A 25,463-nucleotide genomic window follows, 5' to 3' on the forward strand; every position below is an offset into this window, starting at 1 on the left:
GAACCTACAGTATATTACACTTACTCTCCTGTCGAATCACTGGCTCGTATGAGAGAATTGTGTCTTCCTGGCCCTCTGAACAGCATGAGTAAAGAGAAAACAAATCTTTATTATAGTCCCATGACAATGGATTACCAGATGTGGTTGATAGTAGTGGAATGTTTAAAGTACTCTCTTCACGCAGTCACATTTTCCATAACAGCACACGACAGAGATATGGTTTTACTAAGTGCCCGATACCATCTCAGTGGAATGCCAGCTCACTACAGCACCGAGGACTAAGATAAAACACCGGTCCGGATACAGGTGTAATGACGTGCCGCATGCTTTTCATTTAGGTGGATTATGTCCGAAATAAAGCATTACAAAAAGTGAAGGAAAATAAGGTTGCTTACTTGAGCTGCTTTCACTGTCGCTTGTGTTTGACGTCAGGCATTCTGCAAGGAGAGGAACATGTTTATGTTGGGGAAAGCTCAAAGCTGGGCAGTAGTAGTAAAGCCACATCAAAATAAATTGGTTTTCATTTTCGTGAGGGAAAAATTTTCACCACCAGTCGCCGAGCATCAAGAAGGAAAAACAAGTCCCCTGTTGTCCCACTGCATATAACCCAATGAAAAGGAAAACGGACAGAAAGAGGAAAAAAATGAAAAGAAAACAGTCTTGTTCAGAGTGACAGCGCTGTCTACATGGGGAAGTGGTTGGAAGTATGCAGCAATAGGAAATTAAGTGTTTCCTTTCACAAAATCCCAAGTGACCCTCCGGGTCCCTTGCCAGTGTTTCCTATGGAGGGGTCTGTATCTGTGACGCCAGATACAGTGTCAGGGACAAGCCAAAGAAAACAGTGGCGGTTGGCCTGTTAACAAGGATGCATGGGCACTGGGCAGTCAGCTCAGCTTGCCAACAGGGAAAAGCAGAATAGCAAAAGCAAACCCTGTCCAGTGTAGGGAGGGAGATACTAGGTTTCTCCAAGTAATCACTCTCTGACAATGACCTACTACATTTTTATAGTAAAATCCCTACAGGGAAGAAGGAAGTCAGACAAGGTGTAACACTTGCCCTCTTGTTCTCTTACCCTAGGGCTGTGTGTTTGTAAGTGTGTGTGTGTGTGTGTGTGTGTGTGTATATCGGTAAGCAAGTGTATATGTTGCAGCCATTGCTAGCCGGGTCTGCATTGAACAGGCATTTAGCTCTGAGCTCAGGGGACAGCAGCTGCAGCGTGACAGTCCAACCACACACTTACTCAAACTCTTTGATCCATAAAAGTCATCGCTTAACCCTGGGAAGTCCTGAGTGTCCCGACAGGTGAGAACAGAAACAAAGAGAAGAGGCAGACAGGAAGAAGAGGTTAGTGAGAGCTGGGACAGGCCGAGAGAGAGCGAAAGAGAAAGGGAGGAGCGGTGTGCTGCTCGCCTGGATGGAGGCAAAGATGGGGGGACCAACACAAGGCACTGTGCTCCCTAAACCCTGAGCCCCACTCTATTCCCAGTGAAAGCCAAGGCCTTTAAATTACACACAGCCAATCCCATTAAGAATGGGATTTTGACCCGTTAGTGTTAATCCATTATAGTGCTGCCGTCCAGTTAATGAGATTCTAGTTCTCTGAGTCAGTAACTGGATGAGGATTGACTGGGCAGCAATGAATAGTGGGGATCTAACAGGGCCTCTATCAGCAGTACACAGTTACTGTGTTAGTGCAGCCAGAAACACACCTGACCTGGCAGCCAGCAGCACACGCCTGGAGGCTCCACCAGTTGACAGACAGACGAACAGACACCAGAGAGGCCGACACCTGAACCCCAGGCCTGGTTCTGTGTGGGTCCTCTCTGGGTGTGAGTGAATGAGCGAGTGACAGTGAGTGGGGAAAGACAGTACTGCCCACAGATAGACAGCCACGGTCTGCTCCCAGAGGTGAGTGGAGATGAGGGAAGGATGAAGCATGAAAGGAAAGCGCGAAAAGTAAAACCCCCTCATATCACACACTTTGGGTACTCACGTTCAGAATCCAACTCCTGCACAATATTCTCCTTGCTCTTGTAAAACTGGAACTTGCGTGAGAGGTTGAAGCTTTTTTTGCGCTTTACTTTGACTGGCTGCTTGGAGATGTGCGTGATGAGGGGAGGGGGGCGATGGGGGATGAAACAAAAAACAGAACAGAATGTTGTTCAATGAGGACACCAAACACACATGCAAAACGAAATAAAACAGACAAAACTCAATAAAAAAATGAAAGCATGAACATAAATGAAAGCAGATAACCAGGGTAAAATGAATGGAACACTTATGCAAAGGGCAGATGCCATTTCCATTTTGATCCTAGAAATGGTATATACACGAGCGAAAATTGCATTCCTTTGAGCGAGCATATCATTACAGGACTATACAGGTGTCAAATTATTACATGAACACCATGTGAAAACAAGACAACCAATTAATACTTTCACCAACTGAGAGCCTACATTTGTGAACCAGGGGTTTCTTACATTGCCTGATGTACACTAAGACTTTGTATCACATTAAAAACACTAATTGCACTAAATAGGATAGTGACAGGTTAAATGATTAAGCATTGAGTCAGTTTATAGAGAGGCGGGACTGTCTGTAATGTAATATATATATATATATATATATATGAGTCTTTGGTTTCTCCACTAGCTCTAATGAGCAGCCAGGTCCCTGCTACCCGCTCCTGTTCCCACACTGCCTGCCTCGAGGGGGAAGTGGGTCAGCTCCCTGGGTGCCCACTGCCAGGCAGGAGAACCAGAGAGCACAGCCCTCCAGACTCACCCTGTTGGACTCGATCATGCCCGTCCTGGCGTGGAACTTGACTGTTTTTAACCTCGCTCGCTCTTTCTTCTCCACCCTGCATAGAAAGTGACATTTCAGATATCTACTGAGGCACTTTGAGTCACACAACAGCAGCACATTTTGGGTGGTAAAAGGGGGATGAGGTTACCTCTTCTTGCTTGGAATGACCCCGATCTGCTCGCTCTCCCCGTGGGGCGTGACCAGACGTGCCTGCCACCACTCGTCATCGGAGGCGTTGATGACATGCAGGATATCCCCATAGGAGAAGCTCAGGCCCTGGCTGGGCAGACAGCTGTCTCTGGCCCGGTCATAGTCAAAAAGAGCTCTACACACAGAGACAGGGGAGGGGTGTTTGTGTCAATCACTCAACAGCATATACAGTTTTACTGCACCATACTAGTAACAGGTTCTGAAGTTTAAAACCCACTACCTCACATGATGAAATTTTACAATGTTATTACAAAACACACTGGTTTCTTTGTTGTCACAGTTTCCATGACTTCTGCTATGAGTCTGTCGGTTCCCTGTCAGACAGGTCAACCCACTGCTATTTTACAGGGAGGAATTCCTGCTCTACAGGTTCCCCTACTGCCACCAACCCAGCACCAATCTGACCTGGATCTGCAGAACACTTAGTGGTCCAGTGTGGCGTTGCTATTACCAGTGTGTTCTCCCTATTAGCTGCCCGGTCGGAAGTATTCAGACTGCCCTGATACTTGCTACCTGCAGGTAATGGTATCGAGTCTCACTGCCAGGTTACATGACTGCCTCCCCTGCCTCCCCTCACACAGGCATTCAGATTGTACCCTGGCTGTGTGTGTGTGCGCACCTGAGAGGTCTCACATTCCAGAGGATAGGCTGGCTGGGGAGAGGTCTGCTCTACTGCTGCTGCAGTGGAATGAAACAAGAGCCTTTTCTTCCATAACTGTATGTTTAGTCACCCACACAGAGGAACGGCTGGCTCTCCCTGGCTGACAGGAGACTTATAGAGCATTAGTCATCCTGGTTTACATTGTCTACAGGTGGTCCAATGAGCTACAGTCTTGATGGGGGACAACAATGGGAAAATGACAGAACATTATCTTACTTTGTTTATTGACTGTTTCTGCTTTAGGACATTGAAGTGATTACACATCGTTCATTTCAAGTATTTGATCTAGCTTGTGTTCATAGTAAGCCTTGAATTTGGAGATGCTTCCTTCTGTCAAGAATCTCCATAAAATCTGATCTGAAAATGTTGCTATTATTGCAGGGGTTGGAAATATTGGCTTTATGTGACGCAGCACCACAGCACTTCCCTTGAAATATGGTTCCAGTACCTGGCACATGAGTGTTACATCATAGATTAATACTTTTCCCCTTGACCCCCCCAGAGCACTTCCTGTTCCGACTCAGGCAGCTGCATTCATTACAGCAGGGGGGGGGGGGGGGGGCTGCCTGGCACCTGTTGCTCTTCCTGACTGGGGTTCCTTACAGTTTTGGCTTCATGCCCACAATGTAATAACATTAAGATACCAGGAGTACTTTCGCCAGCCATAGGCTGCAACTAGGTAATATAGGTCATGTGTGGCATCCAACTGAAAAGCTTGCGCATCAAATTCATCATATGAGCAGATATTTTGCATCCGATAGTCTCATCGTGACCTACTTTGTGCTGATGAAAAAATCGTAGTATTTGTGAGTGGTGAGCTATACATGATGAATTTGGGAGCGGTGTGTTCTTTTTGTGTGTTCTAGTACCTGACGTAGAGGGAGCGTTTCTCGCTGGTGCGCAAGGAGCCCGAACCAGAGCTCATGCTACTGTTCATCATCTGTTCCCTCAGGTCGTGGATCTTCGACTCAAACCGGCTGTACTCTGCAGGGACACACACAAACGGTTTAAAAATTCACAATGTCACACACACTGTTTCACCCCCTTTCATTCTCACAGAGAATCTGATGAATGGTTGATGTACTTGCAGGGACAGACACACAATGCCTAAAAATACCATTGTTATTTGCTTCACTCTCCAGCGCAAATGTTAAAAACAGTAACACACATGGCATGGTTCAATGCAAAGTGAACCCAGTCCTCTACTAGTGTCTCCTGGCCATTGTGTGTATATGTGTGTGTGTGAGGATCAGTGCTCTGGTGAACAGAGTGAGAAAGTGGTGGAGTCCAGGTTCAGCAGCGGCTCATTTCAGCCTGATTAATTACCTCAGGACCAGATGGAGCTTCATCATGTATCTGCCTTACACATCCACTAATATCTTATGTCAGGTCATTAATTATGCATATTAATTAAGTAGGTTCAACATGGAACTAACATGATTTTTTTTTAAAGGAAACTAGCCACTCCAACCCGTTTGAATGGACGACTATTTGTCATGGTGTATAAAGCCACCGCTTCCTTCCTGTATGGCCCAGGGAGGCAGTCGCAGAGCTGAAATATGAATCCACCTGCACCTCCTCATAAACATGCACTCATTAGGCTAGCAGGGCAGTGCAGTTAGTGTGTGGCCAGGCTGCTGGAACAAGCCAAGCAACCAACCCATAGTACACGTACACACACACTATTCCGCTTTGACTCAGCATTAAAAATGTATGCCATTGATTTAAAAGTTTAACAAACCATACAACTCTTTGCACAAGGAATACTTTTAACAATTTCCATTGACTTAGTGGATGAACTGCAGATGCAAACTTTGGTAACAGAATTATGGTAAACTCTCCCTCAGGTTTTTATGCGACTACGTTTTCCAAAAACGTAAAATATCTGCTTCAAATAAAGATTCAAAGATGTCTGCAGAAAGAATTGGGTGTCAGCTATGACATGGCACCTTGAGTTTGAAAAATATATATTTTGGTTATTGAACTACAGTAAGTGAAGTGGATTTACACCCGGTAACGGAATTACATCATGGGTCCCTGAACTACACTACAAAGAAATGCATCATTATGGATAGGAATGTCACTCTCCTCATGTTTCACAGCACAGTAGAGAACAGTTCAGTACAGCACAGCGGAGTTCAGTACAGCAGGATTCCGCGTTTTCCACACTGAAAAGGAAAGACCAGACACTGTATCTTGCGGTCTTTCATAAACGCAGATCTAAAAATGGCTTCTTATTGTAAATTCTGCTCGGCTTTAGTCAGGGTTCGCTCCAAATCATGAATGTAAAAGGAGTATTTTCATGCTTCAGTTGCATTTCTCCATCAGATGAAATATATTTGCTCTCGACATTGGTCCACCAGACAGCGCTCTGACTGATGTGTAGGCTACTTTCCCCCAGTAATTTCCTCCTGTGTAGTTTTTCTCCAGTAGAAAGTTTAAATACAAGATTAACTTCAAGCAAAAACATTAGGAGATGTAGCTGGCTACATTCTTTTTATGATAAAAATTTGAAATTCGACGGCCATGCATCGTTTTTGCTTTTTGATTGTAAGCCAATTTACTTGTGTGGCTGCTAGCCATATAGCATTGCACTTCTGTCTGTTGTCATCTGATCAAAACGATTTTCTGCCGAATGTGTTGCACTAATGTATTTTGTGTGATGAAAACATATATAGTTGCACGCCCCTCATCTCTATTGAAGCAAAATAACACCTGACTTTCACAATATAAAACAAAAGGTGAAATGGTTTAAAACAGATTTGATGTTCTATGTTTTTGAAAATGCAGATTTCTGAAAGCTTATGCGACCCCTGTACAGTACAATATACTGTACTCTACTGTATTGGACTGGCCTGTGCTCTACAATTTATTTATTTTACCTTTATTTAACTAGGCAAGTCAGTTAAGAACAAATTCTTATTTACAATGACGGCCTACACCGGCCAAACCCGGACGACGCTGGGCCAATTTTGCGCCGCCCTATGGGACTCCCAATCACGGCCGGTTGTGATACAGCCTGGAATCGAACCAGGGGGTCTGTAGCGACACCTTAAGCACTGAGATGCAGTGCCTTAGACCGCTGCCCCACTCGGGAGCCCAATACTCAGTACTGTACTCTACTTTGCTGAGTACTGTAATGTACTCTGTTCTCTACTCACTGTACTGTGCTATCCAAACTTGTAAAACATAAGTCTGTGATAGGTTCAGATTTGGTCCTGACCAAATTTCAACTACTTTTCAGCGTCCATGGACATCCGGTGTCTGTTGGTGCTCAGTGGGTGAGGATGCTGATTTCAGTAAATGGAAAGAGAGGGGGCTCATAGGTAGGTGTCAGTAAGATCCGGGAGAGGTGACATTAACTGGAGAGTGAGAACAAGAGAGAGAGAGAGAGAGAGAGAGAGAACAAGAGAGAGAGAGAGAGAACAAGAGAGAGAGAGAGAGAGAACAAGAGAGAGAGAGAGAGAGAGAGAGAGAACAAGAGAGAGAGAGAGAGAACAAGAGAGAGAGAGAGAGAGAGAGAACGAGAGAGAGAGAGAGAGAGAACACGAGAGAGAGAACGAAAGGTTGTCTAGACTCAGACTGTTTTAACAAACTTGGTTAGACCACCAGACGACAGAAAGACAAAGAAAAAAGTTATGAGCTGAACATAACAGTTAGCCAGTGGAATGGAGGACAGTAGCAGGTAACACAACTGTGGTTTGTGACTATTATGATTTCCCATTGTAGCCAATTCAGTTGCAGAAATTCCATTAGTGATTTTTTTGCTAATTCTGTTACCAATTTGGTAATGGAATTATGAGTTTTAAATCACTTAATTCATAAACAAAATTGATAGTAAAATCACTATAACTCATTGGTAAGGTCTACCATTACTTGTTACTTCTGTGAACTTCCACTATCCTCCCTCGTGAGGGAGAGAAATTAGAAAATATCTTAAAAGATGTGTGGGTTTGTTGTAACATAAGGGACAAGGCTAGATTTCTTAAACTTAGAAGGTAAACAATTTCTCCCAAACTAAATATGTGTTGATATTAGTGGCAGAGGTCTTTATGTCAACAGTGTATTCTGATGCATTTCTGACACCTCTTAAGACTTTTCTGGTAGATGTTTTCTTAAACCCCTTTTCCATGTTCATCCAGAAATCAAAGCCTTTATTTATGGCTAATTTTTTTAGTTAGAAAATGGTTGATAAATGTATCTATGCCTTAATTTCCCCAAAATATAAACTTTTCGCTTCATTTAACATGCTCCTATGAACGTCACGTTGGTGCTAATGGGTCCTTTTTGATGGAAATGCCCATAAGGCAAATTACATGTGGGGGTAAAACATTGATTCCAACAATATTGTGTCAAAGAAGCAACAGGTGCAGATGTTCCACTTTGACAGTAACATACTGGACAAAATGTCATTCATTCCATTGAGTAATAATAACCTACTGTTAGGCCTTACCAAATACCATTTGCTGTGAAGTCATCACTGTCGACAAATTAAGTATGTGCCAACTTCAAAGGTTTCACTTTTAAAACAGAGTTGTTTTCAAACTAAATATTGTTGTTCAATGAGACAGACTCCCAACCCCGTAAGGGTGTTACTCACCTTAGAAATCAGTCATCAGCTGGTTGGAAACACTTTTCCTTTCCAACATGATAATGATCAGAGATCAATGTCCAGATATCGTGCACCGCAATGCTCTAAAAAGGTAGCCTCGGAAAAACAACCAACCATTCCGCCAATGATGATTTAGGCTACTCCAAGTTCTCCGTAAATAAACCCAGTCAGGTGTGAAAACAAGGTTAGGCAGTTCTCTCCGGCAGTAGGCCCCCGGCCTCAACTCTACCCCCCAGTCAAAACCCAAAGCAGAGAGGTTTCAAAGGAAACAGAAACCACGCCCAAGGCCTGCTGTGTACTCTCCACCCTGCTCTCTCTGGCTGGAGTTAACATACAGGAGAATGACACAGCAAGGTGAGGTAACCAGACACCACCTGCCTGCCTGTAGCCAGGGGCAACGCTACTATCAGAAGCCACTGAACTGCGGAAGCAGCCAGGCAGACTAGTCCACTTGGCTCTCAGGCACAAGGGAGGGGAGAGAAAGGAACAATGCTTGAAGCAGGATATAAGAGGAGGGAAGGACAACAACAAAAAGACTGAAGGAGAAACCAAGACAACACAGTGTCCTATTTCCAAGAATATCAACACAATAACACATCGTTAGTGAACGCTTCCCAGAGCAATGGAGGAGAGAGTGGAGTGGGTGGGGGTGGTATGGCCCTCACTCCTAAAGGTCTGTAAGCAGCAATGTCCCTTAAGTCCTAACCACCAGAAAGAAAGACGTTGAGGGGCAGGACCACCGTGCAGCCCCCGTCCAGCTGCCAGGCTCCACAGAGGAAACAGCTGTAGTCTGCAGTCAGCCTGGCTTTCTGAGGGGATTGAAGCCCTGCAATCTGTTACAGAGCAGAGTCACTAACCAAGTCAAAACATAGGAACAACAATATAACATCTACACTACCAAAAATAGCAAACTCTTATCGGAGTAAGTACGATAAGAGTACATTTTGGAAGAAGTAGAGGAAGACGAGAACAAAAACTTGGTCATTTCTGCATCTCACTATCTTCTACTACTTGTCCTCAGTTGTACAGTCTTATTTTGGGGGTGGAGGGCTGCCTGCTTTTCTCTTCATCCAGTTATGCAACAGCCCAGGCATGTGTTTGTAATATGAGCGTACAGTGCTATCAAAGATTTGTATAACTAACCCAAGATAGGCTCTGGTCTGTCATTTCCAATGGGAGTAAATTAATGATAGTGGGCAGAACAAGCAAGGAGGTGGGCAGAGCCAAGCACGGGCTAATGAGGTCCTATTGGCTCGTTCTAGCATTTATTTGCATATTTCCATTAGGGAACGCCTACTTTGTGAAGTGCGCGTGTGCAATAACTCAATTCGCCCTTGCCCTTGACATTTTGGCAAAGGGCAAAGTCTACAAAATGCAGTCCACTCTGTTACATATTCTAGTTTTGGAAACAGAAAACTGTACGGAGATCAAATGTCTCATCAACAAGAAAGATTTGCCGTATGTCAGACAAAATCCATCTCGCTCAATCTTCTCCCACTACCAGCCGATGGGCTTCCTCTCGTCACCATATTTAGTAGTGAGTGGAAATACCAACCGGATGCGTCACATGTATAAATCCGGCGAAATATATGGCTCATTGTGCCATCTGTGGTGCTATGCTGCTATGTTCTCTGGGTTAGTCTAGGTTGTGACTACTGTTTCCTGATTTCTGTAACAGAAACATGTGACCCGAGCTACAGTCTTCTGTTTCTAAAATGAGTTGTTGGGGTTGACATTTAGGGCTCCCGCATGCTTCGGTTCGGCTGGCGTCTAGCCGAAACAAACGAGTGTGCTTGCATACTCCCTTAAAAAGACTTTCGCTTGAAAAACGAGAAAAAGCGGCACTAATACCGTTTGTCCATCTTGAGACGCCATAGCATGTATATACACCTACTCAAAATAGTCCGAATTAATCTAAGATAACTCAAGAAATCTGTCATTAATTTAGACGTTTTTGTCGAGATCTTACAACTAACTAATTTTACATCTAAGATGTTTGGTGTAGTATTTCAAGTGAAAAAATGTCCATGAAAACGAGTTGTCTATCGTTGAATGACAAACACTTCATTGAAAAAACCCTTGCCGAACACCAAAACGTCACAAAATGTTGTCATAATACACTGCTCAAAAAAATAAAGGGTTACACTAAAATAAATCAAATCAAATTTTATTGGTCACATGCGCCGAATACAACAGGTGCAGACATTACAGTGAAATGCTTACTTACAGCCCTTAACAAACAGTGCATTTATTTTAAACAAAAAAAGTAAAAATAAAACAACAACAAAAAAAAGTGTTGAGAAAAAAAGAGCAGAAGTAAAATAAAGTGACAGTAGGGAGGCTATATATACAGGGGGGTACCGTTGCAGAGTCAATGTGCGGGGGCACCGGCTAGAACTTTCATTCATAACACATCCTAGATCTGAATGAATGAAATAATCTTATTAAATACTTTTTTCTTTACATACTTGAATGTGCTGACAACAAAATCACACAAAAATTATCAATGGAAATCAAATTTATCAACCCATGGAGGTCTGGATTTGGAGTCACTCTCAAAATTAAAGTGGAAAACCACACTACAGGCTGATCCAACTTTGATGTAATGTCCTTAAAACAAGTCAAAATGAGGCTCAGTAGTGTGTGTGGCCTCCACGTGCATGTATGACCTCCCTACAACGCCTGGGCATGCTCCTGATGAGGTGGCGGATGGTCTCCTGAGGGATCTCCTCCCAGACCTGGACTAAAGCATCCGCCAACTCCTGGACAGCCTGTGGTGCAACGTGGCGTTGGTGGATGGAGCGAGACATGATGTCCCAGATGTGCTCAATTGGATTCAGGTCTGGGGAACGGGCGGTCCATAGCATCAACGCCTTCCTCTTGCAGGAACTGCTGACACACTCCAGCCACATGAGGTCTAGCATTGTCTTGCATTAGGAGGAACCCAGGGCCAACCGCACCAGCATATGGTCTCACAAGGGGTCTGAGGATCTCATCTCGGTACCTAATGGCAGTCAGGCTACCTCTGGCGAGCACATGGAGGGCTGTGCGGCCCCCCAAAGAAATGCCACCCCACACCATGACTGACCCACCGCCAAACCGGTAATGCTGGAGGATGTTGCAGGCAGCAGAACGTTCTCCACGGCGTCTCCAGACTGTGTCACGTCTGTCACATGTGCTCAGTGTGAACCTGCATTCATCTGTGAAGAGCACAGGGCGCCGGTGGCGAATTTGCCAATCTTGGTGTTCTCTGGCAAATGCCAAACGTCCTGCACGGTCTTGGGCTGTAAGCACAACCCCCACCTGTGGACGTCGGGCCCTCATACCACCCTCATGGAGTCTGTTTCTGACCGTTTGAGCAGACACATGCACATTTGTGGCCTGCTGGAGGTCATTTTGCAGGGCTCTGGCAGTGCTCCTCCTGCTCGTCCTTGCACAAAGGCGGAGGTAGCAGTCCTGCTGCTGGGTTGTTGGCCTCCTCCACGTCTCCTGATGTACTGGCCAGTCTCCTGGTAGCGCCTCCATGCTCTGGACACTACGCTGACAGACACAGTAAACCTTCTTGCCACAGCTCGCATTGATGTGCCATCCTGGATGAGCTGCACTACCTGAGCCACTTGTGTGGGTTGTAGACTCCGTCTCATGCTACCACTAGAGTGAAAGCACCGCCAGCATTCAAAAGTGACCAAAACATCAGCCAGGAAGCATAGGAACTGAGAAGTGGTCTGTGGTCACCACCTGCAAAAACAGTCCTTTATTGGGGGTGTCTTGCTAATTGCCTATAATTTCCACCTGTTGTCTATTCCATTTGCACAACAGCATGTGAAATGTATTGTCAATCAGTGTTGCTTCCTAAGTGGACAGTTTGATTTCATAGAAGTGTGATTGACTTGGAGTTACATTGTGTTGTTTAAGTGTTCCCTTTATTCTTTTGAGCAGTGTATTATTTTATAGTAAATAAAGGATATTTTCTCCAAACGATTTGAGGGAGTGGCTATTCTGTGTTGAGCGGTTAAAATAAATAGGTACTCCTATATGCTTAATTTAGAGTTAATGTAACTTTAGTTGTTCTACAAACGTTGGGCTATATGTTTTGATTTTTAATACATTGTAAGGCTGCATGATGCGACTAATGATGATTTGAAAAAAGTCGCTTGAAAAGGCATGAGCTCTGCTTTGTTTTTTTGCACAGGCTGTACACCCTTCATCTGTCTCATTCACAATTTGACAAGCACTTGATGATGCCTCAAATTTTGCAGGCAGTATCCCCTTTGTGTGGCCGTAATGCCCCCTAAAAAAAATGCATGCCTTTTACGGCCAGTGGCCGTTGTGCCTTTGGGCTAAATATAATCATAATTCCCCTCTTACTGAGTCCTGCGTGCGCCGAAGCAACTCTCACTCACATGGCTCTCCATCACATGATCGGGTCTTTCTCACAGGCTATAAGTGAAGACAGACACATCGGGGAAGCAACTGCGCGCATCCTTATCCAATTCCGAGGTGCATATTGAATATATTGGAAGAACTGTCCACATTTACTTTGTCAGCCATCAAGATGAGTAGGCTTAACGAACAGCAAAAGCACTAGCCTATGTCAATCTACTATCCCCCATAGTACAAAAGTCGACCTATTCTATTCTGTGCGAGAAATAAATATTCCAAACATAGTCTGGGACAGTTGTGGGATGCGATAGATCCTAAATTAATACAACCACTTGCATAAAAAAAACTTTTTTACGCAATGAGGCTAACGCAACAGATCAGAACGTTTAGCTTAAAATGTTTTTAAACTATTAGGCTATTTCTTCACATTATAAGCGCAGCAATGCGCACACGGCAGTAGGCTTTAAGCGTGAATGTTCCATTAGCGGGAAAACATCATTATCAAGAAAACATCATTATCAAAAGTGCCGGCAAATGCGATTATGCATGAAATGCTTTTATTATAAAAGGTGCATTTTTGTGGTGGAAATTATCTTCCCAAAACTTGAAACTCACGCGCTGCTTATGTATGCCAGTTAGGCTCTACACCCATAGTAAAACGGATTAATGTGCTTAATTTTAAGAAGTTATTTGGCCACTTTAGTTGTGATACAAACCTTATTAAAACATATAGGCCTATGGGCTAGGCTACATGAGGTGTGCGGCTTTGCTTTGAAAAAGTCGTCAAAAAAAGGCATTGTTTCTTGCCTTACACTGGGCATCATTCACAAGTGATAATATATAATTCACAAGTTATAGGCTAATATTGTCACCCATCAGACTATTCTTGATTTAATCTTGTCTTTATATATACATAATAAATAATATATGTGTGACATTTGTTTTGATTTAGAATGGACTATTATCATGCACCTGTCTTGGGGCAGGGGAAAAATACATCTATGCACTTAAATAGCAAACGGAGGACGCGTTTCCCATGGTTCATTTTCATGCCAGCCAGGTAGGCTATACTCCTGTTGTAAAGAGAAGCAATGTGCTTAATATTAGGAAAGTTGAGAAATAAATATAGTAGGCCTAGCCTATAGAAAGCTGATGGGACCCTCTTTTTAATAGAGGCCATCTCACGCAATTGCATAGCCTATAGAAAATGTTGCGCAACATGAGCTCTCATTAAGTGTTTGATTACATTTGCATTGATGTCAGAGTGATTAGAGGGACAATAGAAATTTACGAAATTTCAAACAATACTAGTATTGCGTTTAATAGTAAAACAACAGTCTAGCTATGTCTCTCCCCCCTTGAGTATAGACAGGTTGGCTGTTTGGCAACAAAACCAATGTGTGAGCAACTATGGGTGCAAAACAGACAGGGTTGGCTTAGAGATTGTTGACATGTAAACTATATTGTGTCTCCAATGTTTATTGAAAACATAAATAAAGTTGCACAATGAGCAAGTCTCAAATACATCACAGTTGTTGGTTAGCTAGCTAGCGAATTTTAGCCATGATAATCAAAACAAGACATGATATCAATAACAAAAAAAAACTAACCCCTTATGATTCCACAGTTTCAGTTTCTTGTCATTGTTGCTAGCCATCTGGCCACCCAGAATCACAACACATGGCCTTCTGTCCTATTGAAGCTGGCGCATAGTTTTCTTAACCTTCTCAGCTAACCTGTCTATTGAAAAGTAGGTTGGTACTTGGACTTCTGCCAAGGGACTCGAGTCAACTCGGCGTTTAGTGACTCGACTACAACACTGAATAATACCATATTTGAGAACTAAAAATCTAATAAAAGTCAGGGAGACTTGAAAAGTATAAAAACCGAACATTCAGGGGACATGCCACAAAAAAAGAAAAACACATGCCCATTGATTTTGTTATAGGCTAATGTTTGCGCAGAACAAGACAGCATTTGACATCGCAAAATTCATAGAATTGCAGGAAATTATCTTTAAAACAGCAAAATTCTCCCAGCTCAACGCAAAAATGTTTAGAACATTGACTTCACAACTGTAACATTTTCTTTACACCGCGCGGCCAATATACATTTCTAGTAGTTAGTAGAGCGTTAGTTTAAACTTCATCTTCCTATTAACCGTGGAGATCAAAATAACGTCTACCAAATCGATTAATTTTAAAACGTTAAGACGTGACTTTTTGCTAACATACTACGATGGGGGTCCCTGGGTCGCCTGTTTTCCTGGGCAAAAGTTTGAAAACCCCGGACCTATCTTGCTAGTTAACTGAGCAAAGAGGCCTTTCGTGTCTCCAAATCAATAAGAACATTGACAACAGTAACCTAGATAAGTGCTGACACTCTACGTCTCTACTTTGGACATTACTAGTTCTTGTACTATAATTCAACATTTGTACCTAAAGTTAGCTGGCTAGCTAGCGAATAAGTCTACCTACACCTTAGCCCTTGACACATCGCTAATAAGCTAGACTGCGTCTGTCAATTCATTTGGCTAACTAGCCAGTTAGTTAAATTAGCTAACTAGCCAACTAAGTTTGGGAGCTACCTTTGGTGGGAGCCAAGGGCACATAGCTAGCTACAGTAGCGTTATACAAACTAACATAACATTAACTTCTACCTAGTTAGCCAATTCCACACTGACCCTAGCATCGCCCATAGCTAAGAATAGCATTTACGTTACCAAAGGGCGCAAACAGGAACTAATGCACGTAACAGGCTTAGTTTGGCTAACTAATCAATTGTGTTTGCCCCGCAATTTGGTTGGACAACAACAGAAAACCTTAGCTAGCTATAATGGCAAGCTACTGTTGTTAACCGACTCAGAAAGGTTGCAAAAGACAAGTACCGACACAAACGTTACAATGAATGTGCTTGGTTCCAGTGAACTTCCACTGTATTATTTCCTGAAAATATGAGCGAGCGAGAGAAAACTTACTCCTGTTAATTTCCTCACCTCTTTTCGGTGCAATTCTGTGTTACTTCACAGCCCGTGGTATATTCATGCCCATCCCCCCTCCACATTTGTGTGTTGCTGAGAAAGTTATTCGGTTTTTCCACCTTTTCCTTTCTTCCCCTACTAGCAGGCTAACTAGTTCCTCGCGCGCGCTCTGTATTTATGTTCGCGTCCCTCTGCCTGCCCTTACTCCGGTTTGCTTTGTTTTCTTTTTCCTTCCCGAGTCCAGTGACCGCAGAGACGGATGCACTGCACACAGGGGCTTGGACTTGAAATATAGGAAAGAAGGACAACACAGCCCTTCGGTTGCCCGACTTGCAATTGGCTCTACACTTCAGCCTGCATGTACAGCGAATGTAAGCGGAACCTGAATCCCGCCACAAACAGCCAATTCCACAACGCTCTGTACTGTCCTCATTTGCAAACTAGACTCTCTTTAAAATAATTAAGCCAGACCAGGTAAGGGCTGCATGTAGCCAAGCCTATAGCACTGCAGTAGTTTAAACATATTGTACACTTTTCATTTACATGTCACATGGTTCTGAAACATTGGTGTTTACTATATTGTACACTAAACACAAATATAAACACAACATGTAAAGTGTTGGTCCCATGTTTCATGAGCTGAAATAAAATATCCCAGAAATGTTCCATACACACAAAAAGCTTATTTCTCTCAAATGTTGTGCACAAATTTGTTACATCCCTGTTAGTGAGCATTTCTCCTTGGCCAAGATAATCCATCCACCTGACAGGTGTGGCATATATCAAGAAACTGATTAAAAGGCGTTATCATTACACAGGTGCAGCTTGTGCTGGGGACAATAAAAGGCCACTCTAAAATGTGCAGTTTTGTCACACAACACAATGCCACAGATGTCTCAAGTTTTGAGGGAGTGTGCAATTGGCATGCTGACTGCAGGAATGTCCACCAGAGTTGTTGCCAGATAATTTAATGTTCATTTCTCTACCATAAGCCGCCTCCAACGTCGTTTTAGATTAGTTGGCAGTACCTCCAACAGGCCTCACAACCATAGACCACGTGTATGGCGTCCTGTGGGCGAGCGTTTTGATGATGTCAACGGTGTGAACAGTGTCCCATGGTGGCGGTGGGGTTATGGTATGGGCAGGCAGAAGCTACGGTCAACAAACCCAATTGCATTTTATCGATGGCAATTTGAATGGACAGCGATACCGTGACGAGATCCTGAGGCCCATTGTCGTGACATTCATCCGCCGCCATCGCCTCATGTTTCAGCGTGATAATGCACGGCCCCATGTCGCAAGGATCTGTACACAATTCCTGGAAGCTGAAAATGTCCCAGTTCTTCCATGGCCTGCATACTCAGACATGTCACCCATTGAGCATGTTTGGGATGCTCTGGATTGACATGTACGACAACGTGTTCCAGTTCTCGCCAATATCCAGAAACTTCGCACAGACATTGAAGAGGAGTTGGACAACATTCCACAGGCTACAATCAATAGCCTGATCAACTCTATGCGAAGGAGATGTGTCGCAATGCATGAGGAAAAATAGTGGTCACACCAGATACTAACTGGTTTTCTGATCAACGCCCCTACCTGTGACCAACAGATGCATATCTGTATTCCCAGTTGTGAAATCCATAGATTATGGCCCAATTTATTTATTTCAATTCACTGATTTCCTTATATGAACTAACTCAGTAAAATATTTGAAATTGTTGCATGTTGCATTTATATTTCTGTTGAGTATATATGTATATTAGTAGGTTTACACTTCAAAGTAAGAAATACAAATACTGTAAACGCTGGTTTGCTTAACTAGACCTGTATGTCCCTCATCTAACTCAGTCCTCAGTAAGACCAATATGATTATTCAGCACATCTGTTCCACAACAAAAAGATCAAGATGACATTGAAAGTAGAAGCTAAGAATGAGATGTTTGTGCAGTTGCTCCGCAGCCCCCTTACTGCACATAAACTGACTTGAGGTTGCTTTAGATGACAGCGACTAAAATGTAAAGTATGTGGGTTACACCCTGACTAGACCAGACGTGTGTGCGCGAGCGATGCAAAATAAATGTACACATATACTTAACAAAAATATAAACGCAACATGTAAAGTGTTGGTCCCATGTTTCATGAGCTGAAATAAAAGATCCCAGAATTTTTCCATATACACAAAAAGCTAATTTCTCTGAAATTTTGTGCACAAATTTCTTTACATCCCTGTTCATGAGCATTTCTCCTTTGCCAAAATAATCCATCCACCTGACAGGTGTGCATATCAAGAAGCTGATTAAAAAGCGTTATCATTACACAGGTGCACCTTGTGCTGGGGACAATAAAAGGCCACTCTAAAATGTGTAGTTTTGTCACACAACACAATGCCACAGATGTCTCAAGTTTTGAGGGAGCGTGCAATTGGCATGCTGACTGCAGGAATGTCCACCAGAGTTGTTGCCAGATAATTTAATGTTAATTTCTCTACCATAAGCCACCTCCAACGTTGTTTTAGCAAATTTGGCAGTACGTCCAACCGGCCAGACAACTGCAGACCACGTGTAACCACGCCAGCCCAGGACCTCCACATCCAGCTTCTTCACCTGCAGAATCGTCTGAGACCAGCCACCCGGACAGCTGATGAAACTGTGGGTTTGCACAACCAAAGAATTTCTGCACAAACTGTCAGAAACAGTCTCAGAGAAGCTCATCTGCGTCCTCAACAGGGTCTTGACCTGACTGCAGTTAGGCTTCGTAACCGACTTCAGTGGGAAAATGCTCACCTTCGTTGGCGACTGGCACGCTGGAGAAGTGTGCTCTTCACGGATGAATCCCGGTTTCAAATGTATCGGGCAGATTTCAGACGGTGTGTATGGCGTCGTGTGGGCGAGCGGTTTGCTGATGTCAACGTTGTGAACACAGTGCCCCATGGTGGTGGTGGGGTTATGGTATGGGCAGGTATAAGCTGCGGACAACAAACACAATTGCATTTTATCGATGGCCATTTGAATGCACAGAGATACCGTTATGAGATCCTGAGGCCCATTGTCGTGCCATCCATCCGCCACCATCACCTCATGTTTCAGCATGATAATGCACGGCCCCATGTCGCAACGATCTATACACAATTCCTAGAAGCTGAAAATGTCCCAGTTCTTCCATGGCCTGCATACTCAGACATGTCACCCATTGAGCATGTTTGGGATGCTCTTGATCGACGTGTGCGACAGCGTGTTCCAGTTCCTGCCAACATCCAGCAACTTCGCACAGCCATTGAAGAGTGGGACAACATTCCACAGGCCACAATCAACAGCCTGATCAACTCTATGCGAAGGAGATGTCGCGCTGCATGAGGCAAATGGTGGTCACACCAGATACTGACTGGTTTTCTGATCCACGCCCATACTTTTTTTATTTTTGGTATCTGTGACCAACAGATGCATATCTTTATTCCCAGTCATGTGAAATTCATCGATTAGGACCTAATGAATTTATTTCAATTGACTGACTTCCTTATATGAACTGTATTTAACTCTAACCTCATGTACATATGACCTCAATTACCTCGACTAGCCGGTGCCCCCGCACATTGACTCTGTACCGGTACGCCCCTGTATATACTCCTGAGTGGCGCAGTGGTCTAAGGCACTGCATCGCAGTGCTAACTGTGCCACTAGAGATCCTGGTTCGAATCCAGGCTCTGTCGCAGCCGGCCGCGACCGGGAGACTCATGGGCGGCGCACAATTGGCCCAGCGTCGTCTAGGGTAGGGGAGGGAATGGCCGGCAGGGATGTAGCTCAGTTGATAGAGCATGGCGTTTGCAACGCCAGGGTTGTGGGTTCGATTCCCACGGGGGGCCAGTATAAAAAAAATATGTAAGAGCATCTGCTAAATGACTAAAATGTAAATGTAAATATAGCCTCCCTACTGTTCTTTTATTTTACTGCTGCTCTTTAGTTATTTGCTTTTATTTTTCTTTAACACTTTTTTTCTTTTACATTTTTCTTTTTAAAAAACTGCATTGTTGGTTAAGGGCTTGTAAGTAAGCATTTCACTGTAATGTCTACACCTGTTGTATTCGGCGCATGTGGCAAATACAATTTGATTTGATTTGATCTCAGTAAAATCTTTGAAATTGTTGCATGTTGCATTTACATTTTTGTTCAGTGTACATGTTATTCAATCATTTCCTCAACTGCTCAAGCATCTGCATAGCCAGATGCTAAAATAGAACTTGGTTCTATTTGAGACGCTCGACGTGCTGCAAGTCCCGCCTCTCCCATCTACTCATTGGTTTTCACGAGCATACTAACCCACGTGAGTGATTGAAAGATGAAACGAGGAGAGATTAATCAAAGACAACTAACAAACTAACTAGGTTTCCCATTTTATCTGTGGATTAATCGTCAAAGTAGAGAAACACATGATTTTGTATGACTACCGGTCAAAATTCAACAAAGATCCAGCAGAAAAAAAGGACTATATGCATTTCAGGTGAAATAACAACCCAATGTTTATCTCCCAGGCCAAATAAGATAGCAACCGCAAGCTAGCTAAATGTCAATGAATGTTTCATGTGTGTTTCGACCTGTCCACAAATTAATATAGTTGGTTTTGGTATACAGACAAAATCAACATGCGCATGATGGCGCGCATGACCGGTTTGGCTAATGTTTAAGGTGTGGTGTCTGAGAGAGAGATTGAGACAAACTCCTACCTTCTGGTCGGTACTGGGCAATGATGGTGACTGTCTGGCCGGCCCGCTTCAGCGCTGCAGCTGCCTGCTCGTGGGTGGCATTCCGCAGGTTCACCCCGTTCACCTGAGACACACAGCACAGGGCAGAACCTCAGCCATGGAGCCTCGATTGATAGGTCAATGTACCAACCAGCACTGTTCTTCACAGAGATATTTAGCCTACAAGGGAATGAGACTACCTGACCTTGACATAAGGATGTGGAGGAGAGCCTCTCCTTCCTTTCTTTCTTGGATCACCAGCTTGAGGATTCGTTTTCAATCAGTGGAAGAATGACCTTTGCATGATTAAGAGGATCGTGACTAGAGAAAATGGCTGGTTCACAATCCCAGGAGGGCCATTGAGCAGATGTGCCCTCCAGAAAGGTACCTATCTGTCATAATGGGGGGCCTTGCGTTAGCTATAAGAGATTATTGATTTAAATGAGAGCTGTGACCTTGACTGGAAGATGGTCCAATGGTGTCTCTTTTGATTACTTTGACTCCATGCTGACCAACGTATAATCTTTATCCTGTTACCCCTTTGGGTCTACTCCTCTCTATATTATTAAAATGGTCTATTTGTTAAGGCAAGTCTTCGATGGTAAATCTTCAGTGCGAATACATGTACAGCTGTAGTTATCAATCTATGTCGCTATGACAAAGCCCTAACTACTGTATAGCTATGCAACTTGCTGTAAGTACACTACCGTTCAAAAGTTTGGGGTCACTTAGAAATGTCCTTGTTTTCGAAAGAAAAGCAATTTTTTTGTCCATTAAATTAACATCAAATTGATTTTAAAAGGCTAATTGATCATTAGAAACCCCTTTTGCAATTATGTTAGCACAGCTGAAAACTGTTGTGCTGATTAAAGAAGCAATAAAACTGGCCTTCTTGAGACTAGTTGAGTATCTGGAGCATCAGCAATTGTGGGTTCGATTACAGGCTCAAAATGGCCAGAAACAAATAACTTTCTTCTGAAACTCGTCAGTCTATTCTTGTTCTGAGAAATAAAGGTTATTCTATGCGTGAAATTGCGAAGAAACTGAAGATCTCGTACAACGCTATGTACTACTCCCTTCACAGAACAGTGCAAACTGGCTCTAACCAGAATAGAAAGAGGAGTGGGAGGCCCCGGTGCACAACTGAGCAAGAGGACAAATACATTAGTGTCTAGTTTGAGAAACAGGCGCCTCTCAGGTCCTCAACTGGCAGCTTCATTAAATAGTACCTGCAAAACACCAGTCTCAACGTCAACAGTAAAGAGGCGACTCCGGGATGCTGACCTTCTAGGCAGAGTTGTAAAGAAAAAGCAATATCTCAGACTGCCCATCTTAATCTTTTATTTTTATCGGCCAGTCTGAGATATGGCTTTTTCTTTGCAACTCTGCCTAGAAGGTCAGCATCCCGGAGTCGCCTGTTTTTCTTTAGAAAACAACGACATTTCTATGTGACCCCAAACTTTTGAATGGTAGTGTATGTTTTAAGCAAATATCTCAGATGTGTAAGCCCTGCCACAGGTTGGCTGGCTGGTTAGTTCGTTGCGAGGACCGGTAAGCCACTGACCGAGAGGATGCGGTCTCCCCTCCTCAGCTCTCCACTCAGGTCTGCTGGTCCTCCGGCCAGGATGAAGGAGACGAAGATGCCCTCTCCGTCCTCGCCGCCCACGATGTTGAAGCCCAGCCCTGTGGAGCCCTTGTGAAGCAGCACCTTCCGCGGCTCCCTGCCAAACAGAGCGACAGCGTCAGGGCGCAGGGCGGGACTGGGAGCACAGGAAAGCGACGGAGACAGACAGAGGGCGAGAATGGAGGCGAGAGAGAGAGAGAGAGAGAGAGAGAGAGAGAGATGAAAAACGAAAAACAGAAGGGTAGACAGAGGCAGTTTAGGAAACAGCCCACACCAACATCTGTTCATACATGGGGCTAACTTGTATTCTGGAAAAGGTGACACAATCATTTTGCAGTACGTATACAATCCATGGACTATGCTGCAGCAGAGCCTGAAGAGTAGCACTTTCTATATATGTTTGAAAGTGAACACTTTCATTTACTTTTGCAGGGGAAACAATCCCAGCATTCAAATGAGTAATACACATCCTTCCACAAATGGAACGAAAAAAAAGGAGAAAAAGGAAATTAAATACAGACGGCACTTTCAAATATGCTGAACTACACTTGCAATAGGCCTATAGGAAGGACATGTAATGATTATGATTCGACTGCACCTCGAACAATGCTTTGGCAACAGGGCCAACCAAGACATGCTGTCTTTGGATGAACAATTTGCCCCGTCAAACACACACACACACACACACACTGAGCAGCAGCCCCACACTTGACTGCCCCTGCTGCAGCTCTGTTTTAGCTTTAGCCACTGTGAGTCATCATCAGGCAGGCTGAATTCCAGACTATATTGGACTGAGGATCCTGGAGAGGCCAAACCACTGCTTGGGACCATCAAAAGACTTCTGAGAACATGCCTCAGACTATAAGGCAGAGACACACTGCAGAGGCCCTAGAAGCTGACACACACAGCCCATCTCAACAAAACTCTCCACATGGTTCCCATTAGTGGTCTTTGCTCCAGTACTCAGCCTGCGGTCCACAATAACAATTCCTACTCAATCCCTAATGGCTGTGCTCCAAGTTGCTGAAGAGACCCTTTTACATCAATGAGAGACAATGCATACATACTTTCCTAGCATTAGTTTCAGGTCCCGACTGAAAACAACCCTGACTGTTCCAGTAAAACATGTGAAGAGGCATGGTACGTTTGATGGTTTCACAAAGGTTTAATAACATAAATGAAAGGCACTTTGACTGAAGAGCAATGATTGGATGGTACTTCCATAAATACCTCACGTTGATCTAAAAACCCATATCAGCGCATCCTGGATTGTTAAAATACCCTTCAAATATAATGCATTTCCTCAAATGAGTCCGTTAATTTAAGGTTCATGCCCATGGTCTCAAACTAGAGCATGTGAATAAAGCCTGTTTGGCAGTGAAAGTCAGCAACTATAGTAGACAGTCTTTTTGCAATTACTGCATTAGGTTTGTTCCCACGTGGGAGTATGAATCACAGAGATTTAATAAGCCCATACTGACCACACACATACACTCTCCTTTTCCTTCTGTCATCCATGTACAATTCTGCTTAGCAGAGGTTCTTTTCTATATATCTTTCTAAAGGATGAATACCTTTTTGAAAAACGACAACCCTTACATACACAACTGAGTAACAAACATGAGTAGCACACATGAGAGATTATGTTAAAAGACTTGTCTTCAAATAACAGCAAGCAGCGACACAAGAGGACCGTTGTACCCCGCACAGCGGACCAGGCAGTATTGGACCTTCCAGAGGAGCTCCATGTACTCCAAACATTCTGAAAAGTCCCTCCCATTCCAACTCAGACACATGCATCACCATGGTTACCTGAGGATCCTGTGTTTGCTCCTGAATGACAGTCGCTTCCTCAGCCGCTTGGGGTGAGCTCTCACAAACGACATGGAGGAGATGTTCACTGCAAACATGGCGGCTACTGACTGCGGCACATTATTATGCCAACTCCAAGCAACACCTCAAAGCCAGGGAGATGTTAGCTTTCCCCCTAACCCCACTCTCAATTGTTGCCCTACTTGTGAGAGGAGCTCTGGTTGAGGCTCGCTATGTACAAACGTAATCTCAGGATGTTGTGTGATGGGATACAGCTCTACTTTGGGCTGTCACATTCTACTCCTCATCATCATCATCAGCAACAGGACAAGACTTAACCCTCACCCGCCCAGACAGACTAGACCAGAGCCATCTCTACAGAACAACCACATCCTACAGGAAACAGCCAGGGTAGGTTCCCCCGTTCCAAGCTTCCTCATTTTGTTGCCCAGGCTTCCCTTGTGTGGCTCAGAGGGCTGTATGTCACAGCAAAAGGCGTCGGGAGTGGGATGTTGTTGGGAGGACCTCCAGACTAAATGCTGCCCCTCATCTCTCATCTGACGGTGGTGTCCCAGTCCAGCCCGCCCAGATGCAGCAACAGCAGACCAGCTTTCCTGTCCATCAGCCCAGCCCTCTGGAGATTAGGCAGACAGTCTCCCAGCAGCTCCTTGCTTTTGTGATAGAATAAACAAACTGAGGAACTCCTGAATTTAACTTGACTTTCAACAAAACAACAGGATACAACTGAGGAAAAAATATGTATAACCAAAGTGACATGTAGCTTTGTTTGAGTTATTTGAGTGCTGATGCTCTCGAAGTAAATGTGTGTGTGTGTTGTGCCAGCACATGTATGGAATCCTAAAATCAGAGAAAAAATGCTTGGGCAGTTCCGTGAAAAAGTTAATTCCAAAGGTTATGAACACAGAGATCAAGCACTCCCTCCCTATCATGGGACCTGCCTCCCCTTCCTCTCTTCTCCCTCCTCCCCTCCTTGTTTTTTCATCCACGCCAGGAATGTAAACAGTTATGGTGCTGTAAAACCTTTACTCTCTATGCCTGTCCCTCTCCTCTCTCCATGCCTCTCTATGGGCCTGTCTCTCTCCTCTCTCCATGCCTCTCTATGCCTGTCCCTCTCCTCTCTCCATGCCTCTCTATGCCTGTCCCTCTCCTCTCTCCATGCCTCTCTATGCCTGTCCCTCTCCTCTCTCCATGCCTCTCTATGCCTGTCCCTCTCCTCTCTCCATGCCTCTCTATGGGCCTGTCTCTCTCCTCTCTCCATGCCTCTCTATGCCTGTCCCTCTCCTCTCTCCATGCCTCTCTATGGGCCTGTCTCTCTTGTTCTCTCTCTCCTGCTCTCTCTTTGCCTCTCCCTCTCTGTAACCAGCCATCCCCCTCCCCTCAGTGTTTTGGCTGAGGCAGCCCAGTACTAATGCTCTGAATGGAGATGTGGGCTTTAGCGGGTCGTGCTGCCCCAACACTGTGCTGCTCTGGTCTCCCTCTCCTCAGCCCAGTAATTGGTTCTACTTGGCTGATTAATGGTGGACACTGCGGACCAACATTTTCCACAAACACAGACAGACCAAGTCTCAGTGTTAAACATTAGCTCTCTCTCTCTCTCTCTCTCTCTCTCTCTCTCTC

The 25,463-nt window shown here is 44.1% G+C and overlaps 1 protein-coding gene across 5 annotated transcripts in view; it reads right to left on the reverse strand.

Annotated features, from left to right (window-relative positions):
- LOC311116023 (disks large homolog 3-like) overlaps positions 1-24,694 on the reverse strand; it is a 28,984-nt gene extending 4,290 nt beyond the window's left edge. The window contains exons 1-9 of one of the 5 annotated variants that reach the window (XM_084191152.1): positions 23,826-24,694; positions 21,954-22,110; positions 20,372-20,474; positions 4,546-4,660; positions 2,954-3,130; positions 2,785-2,860; positions 1,994-2,090; positions 396-437; positions 25-75 (exon numbers count right to left, since the gene is read on the reverse strand). In XM_084191152.1, the coding sequence (XP_084047278.1) occupies positions 25-75; positions 396-437; positions 1,994-2,090; positions 2,785-2,860; positions 2,954-3,130; positions 4,546-4,660; positions 20,372-20,474; positions 21,954-22,110; positions 23,826-23,923 (916 nt within the window). In that variant the 5' untranslated portion in view covers positions 23,924-24,694. Of the gene's footprint in view, positions 1-24; positions 76-395; positions 438-1,993; positions 2,091-2,784; positions 2,861-2,953; positions 3,131-4,545; positions 4,661-8,276; positions 8,592-15,666; positions 16,069-20,371; positions 20,475-21,953 lie in introns of those variants that run through there. The other 4 variants (XM_084191151.1, XM_084191150.1, XM_084191154.1 and 1 more) reach the window with 4 other exon arrangements.
- Between the last annotated feature and the right edge of the window lie 769 nt (positions 24,695-25,463).

This window comes from Coregonus lavaretus (assembly GCF_964263955.1).
Source record: "Coregonus lavaretus genome assembly, contig: HAP1_SCAFFOLD_4173, whole genome shotgun sequence".
NCBI lineage: Eukaryota > Metazoa > Chordata > Actinopteri > Salmoniformes > Salmonidae > Coregonus > Coregonus lavaretus.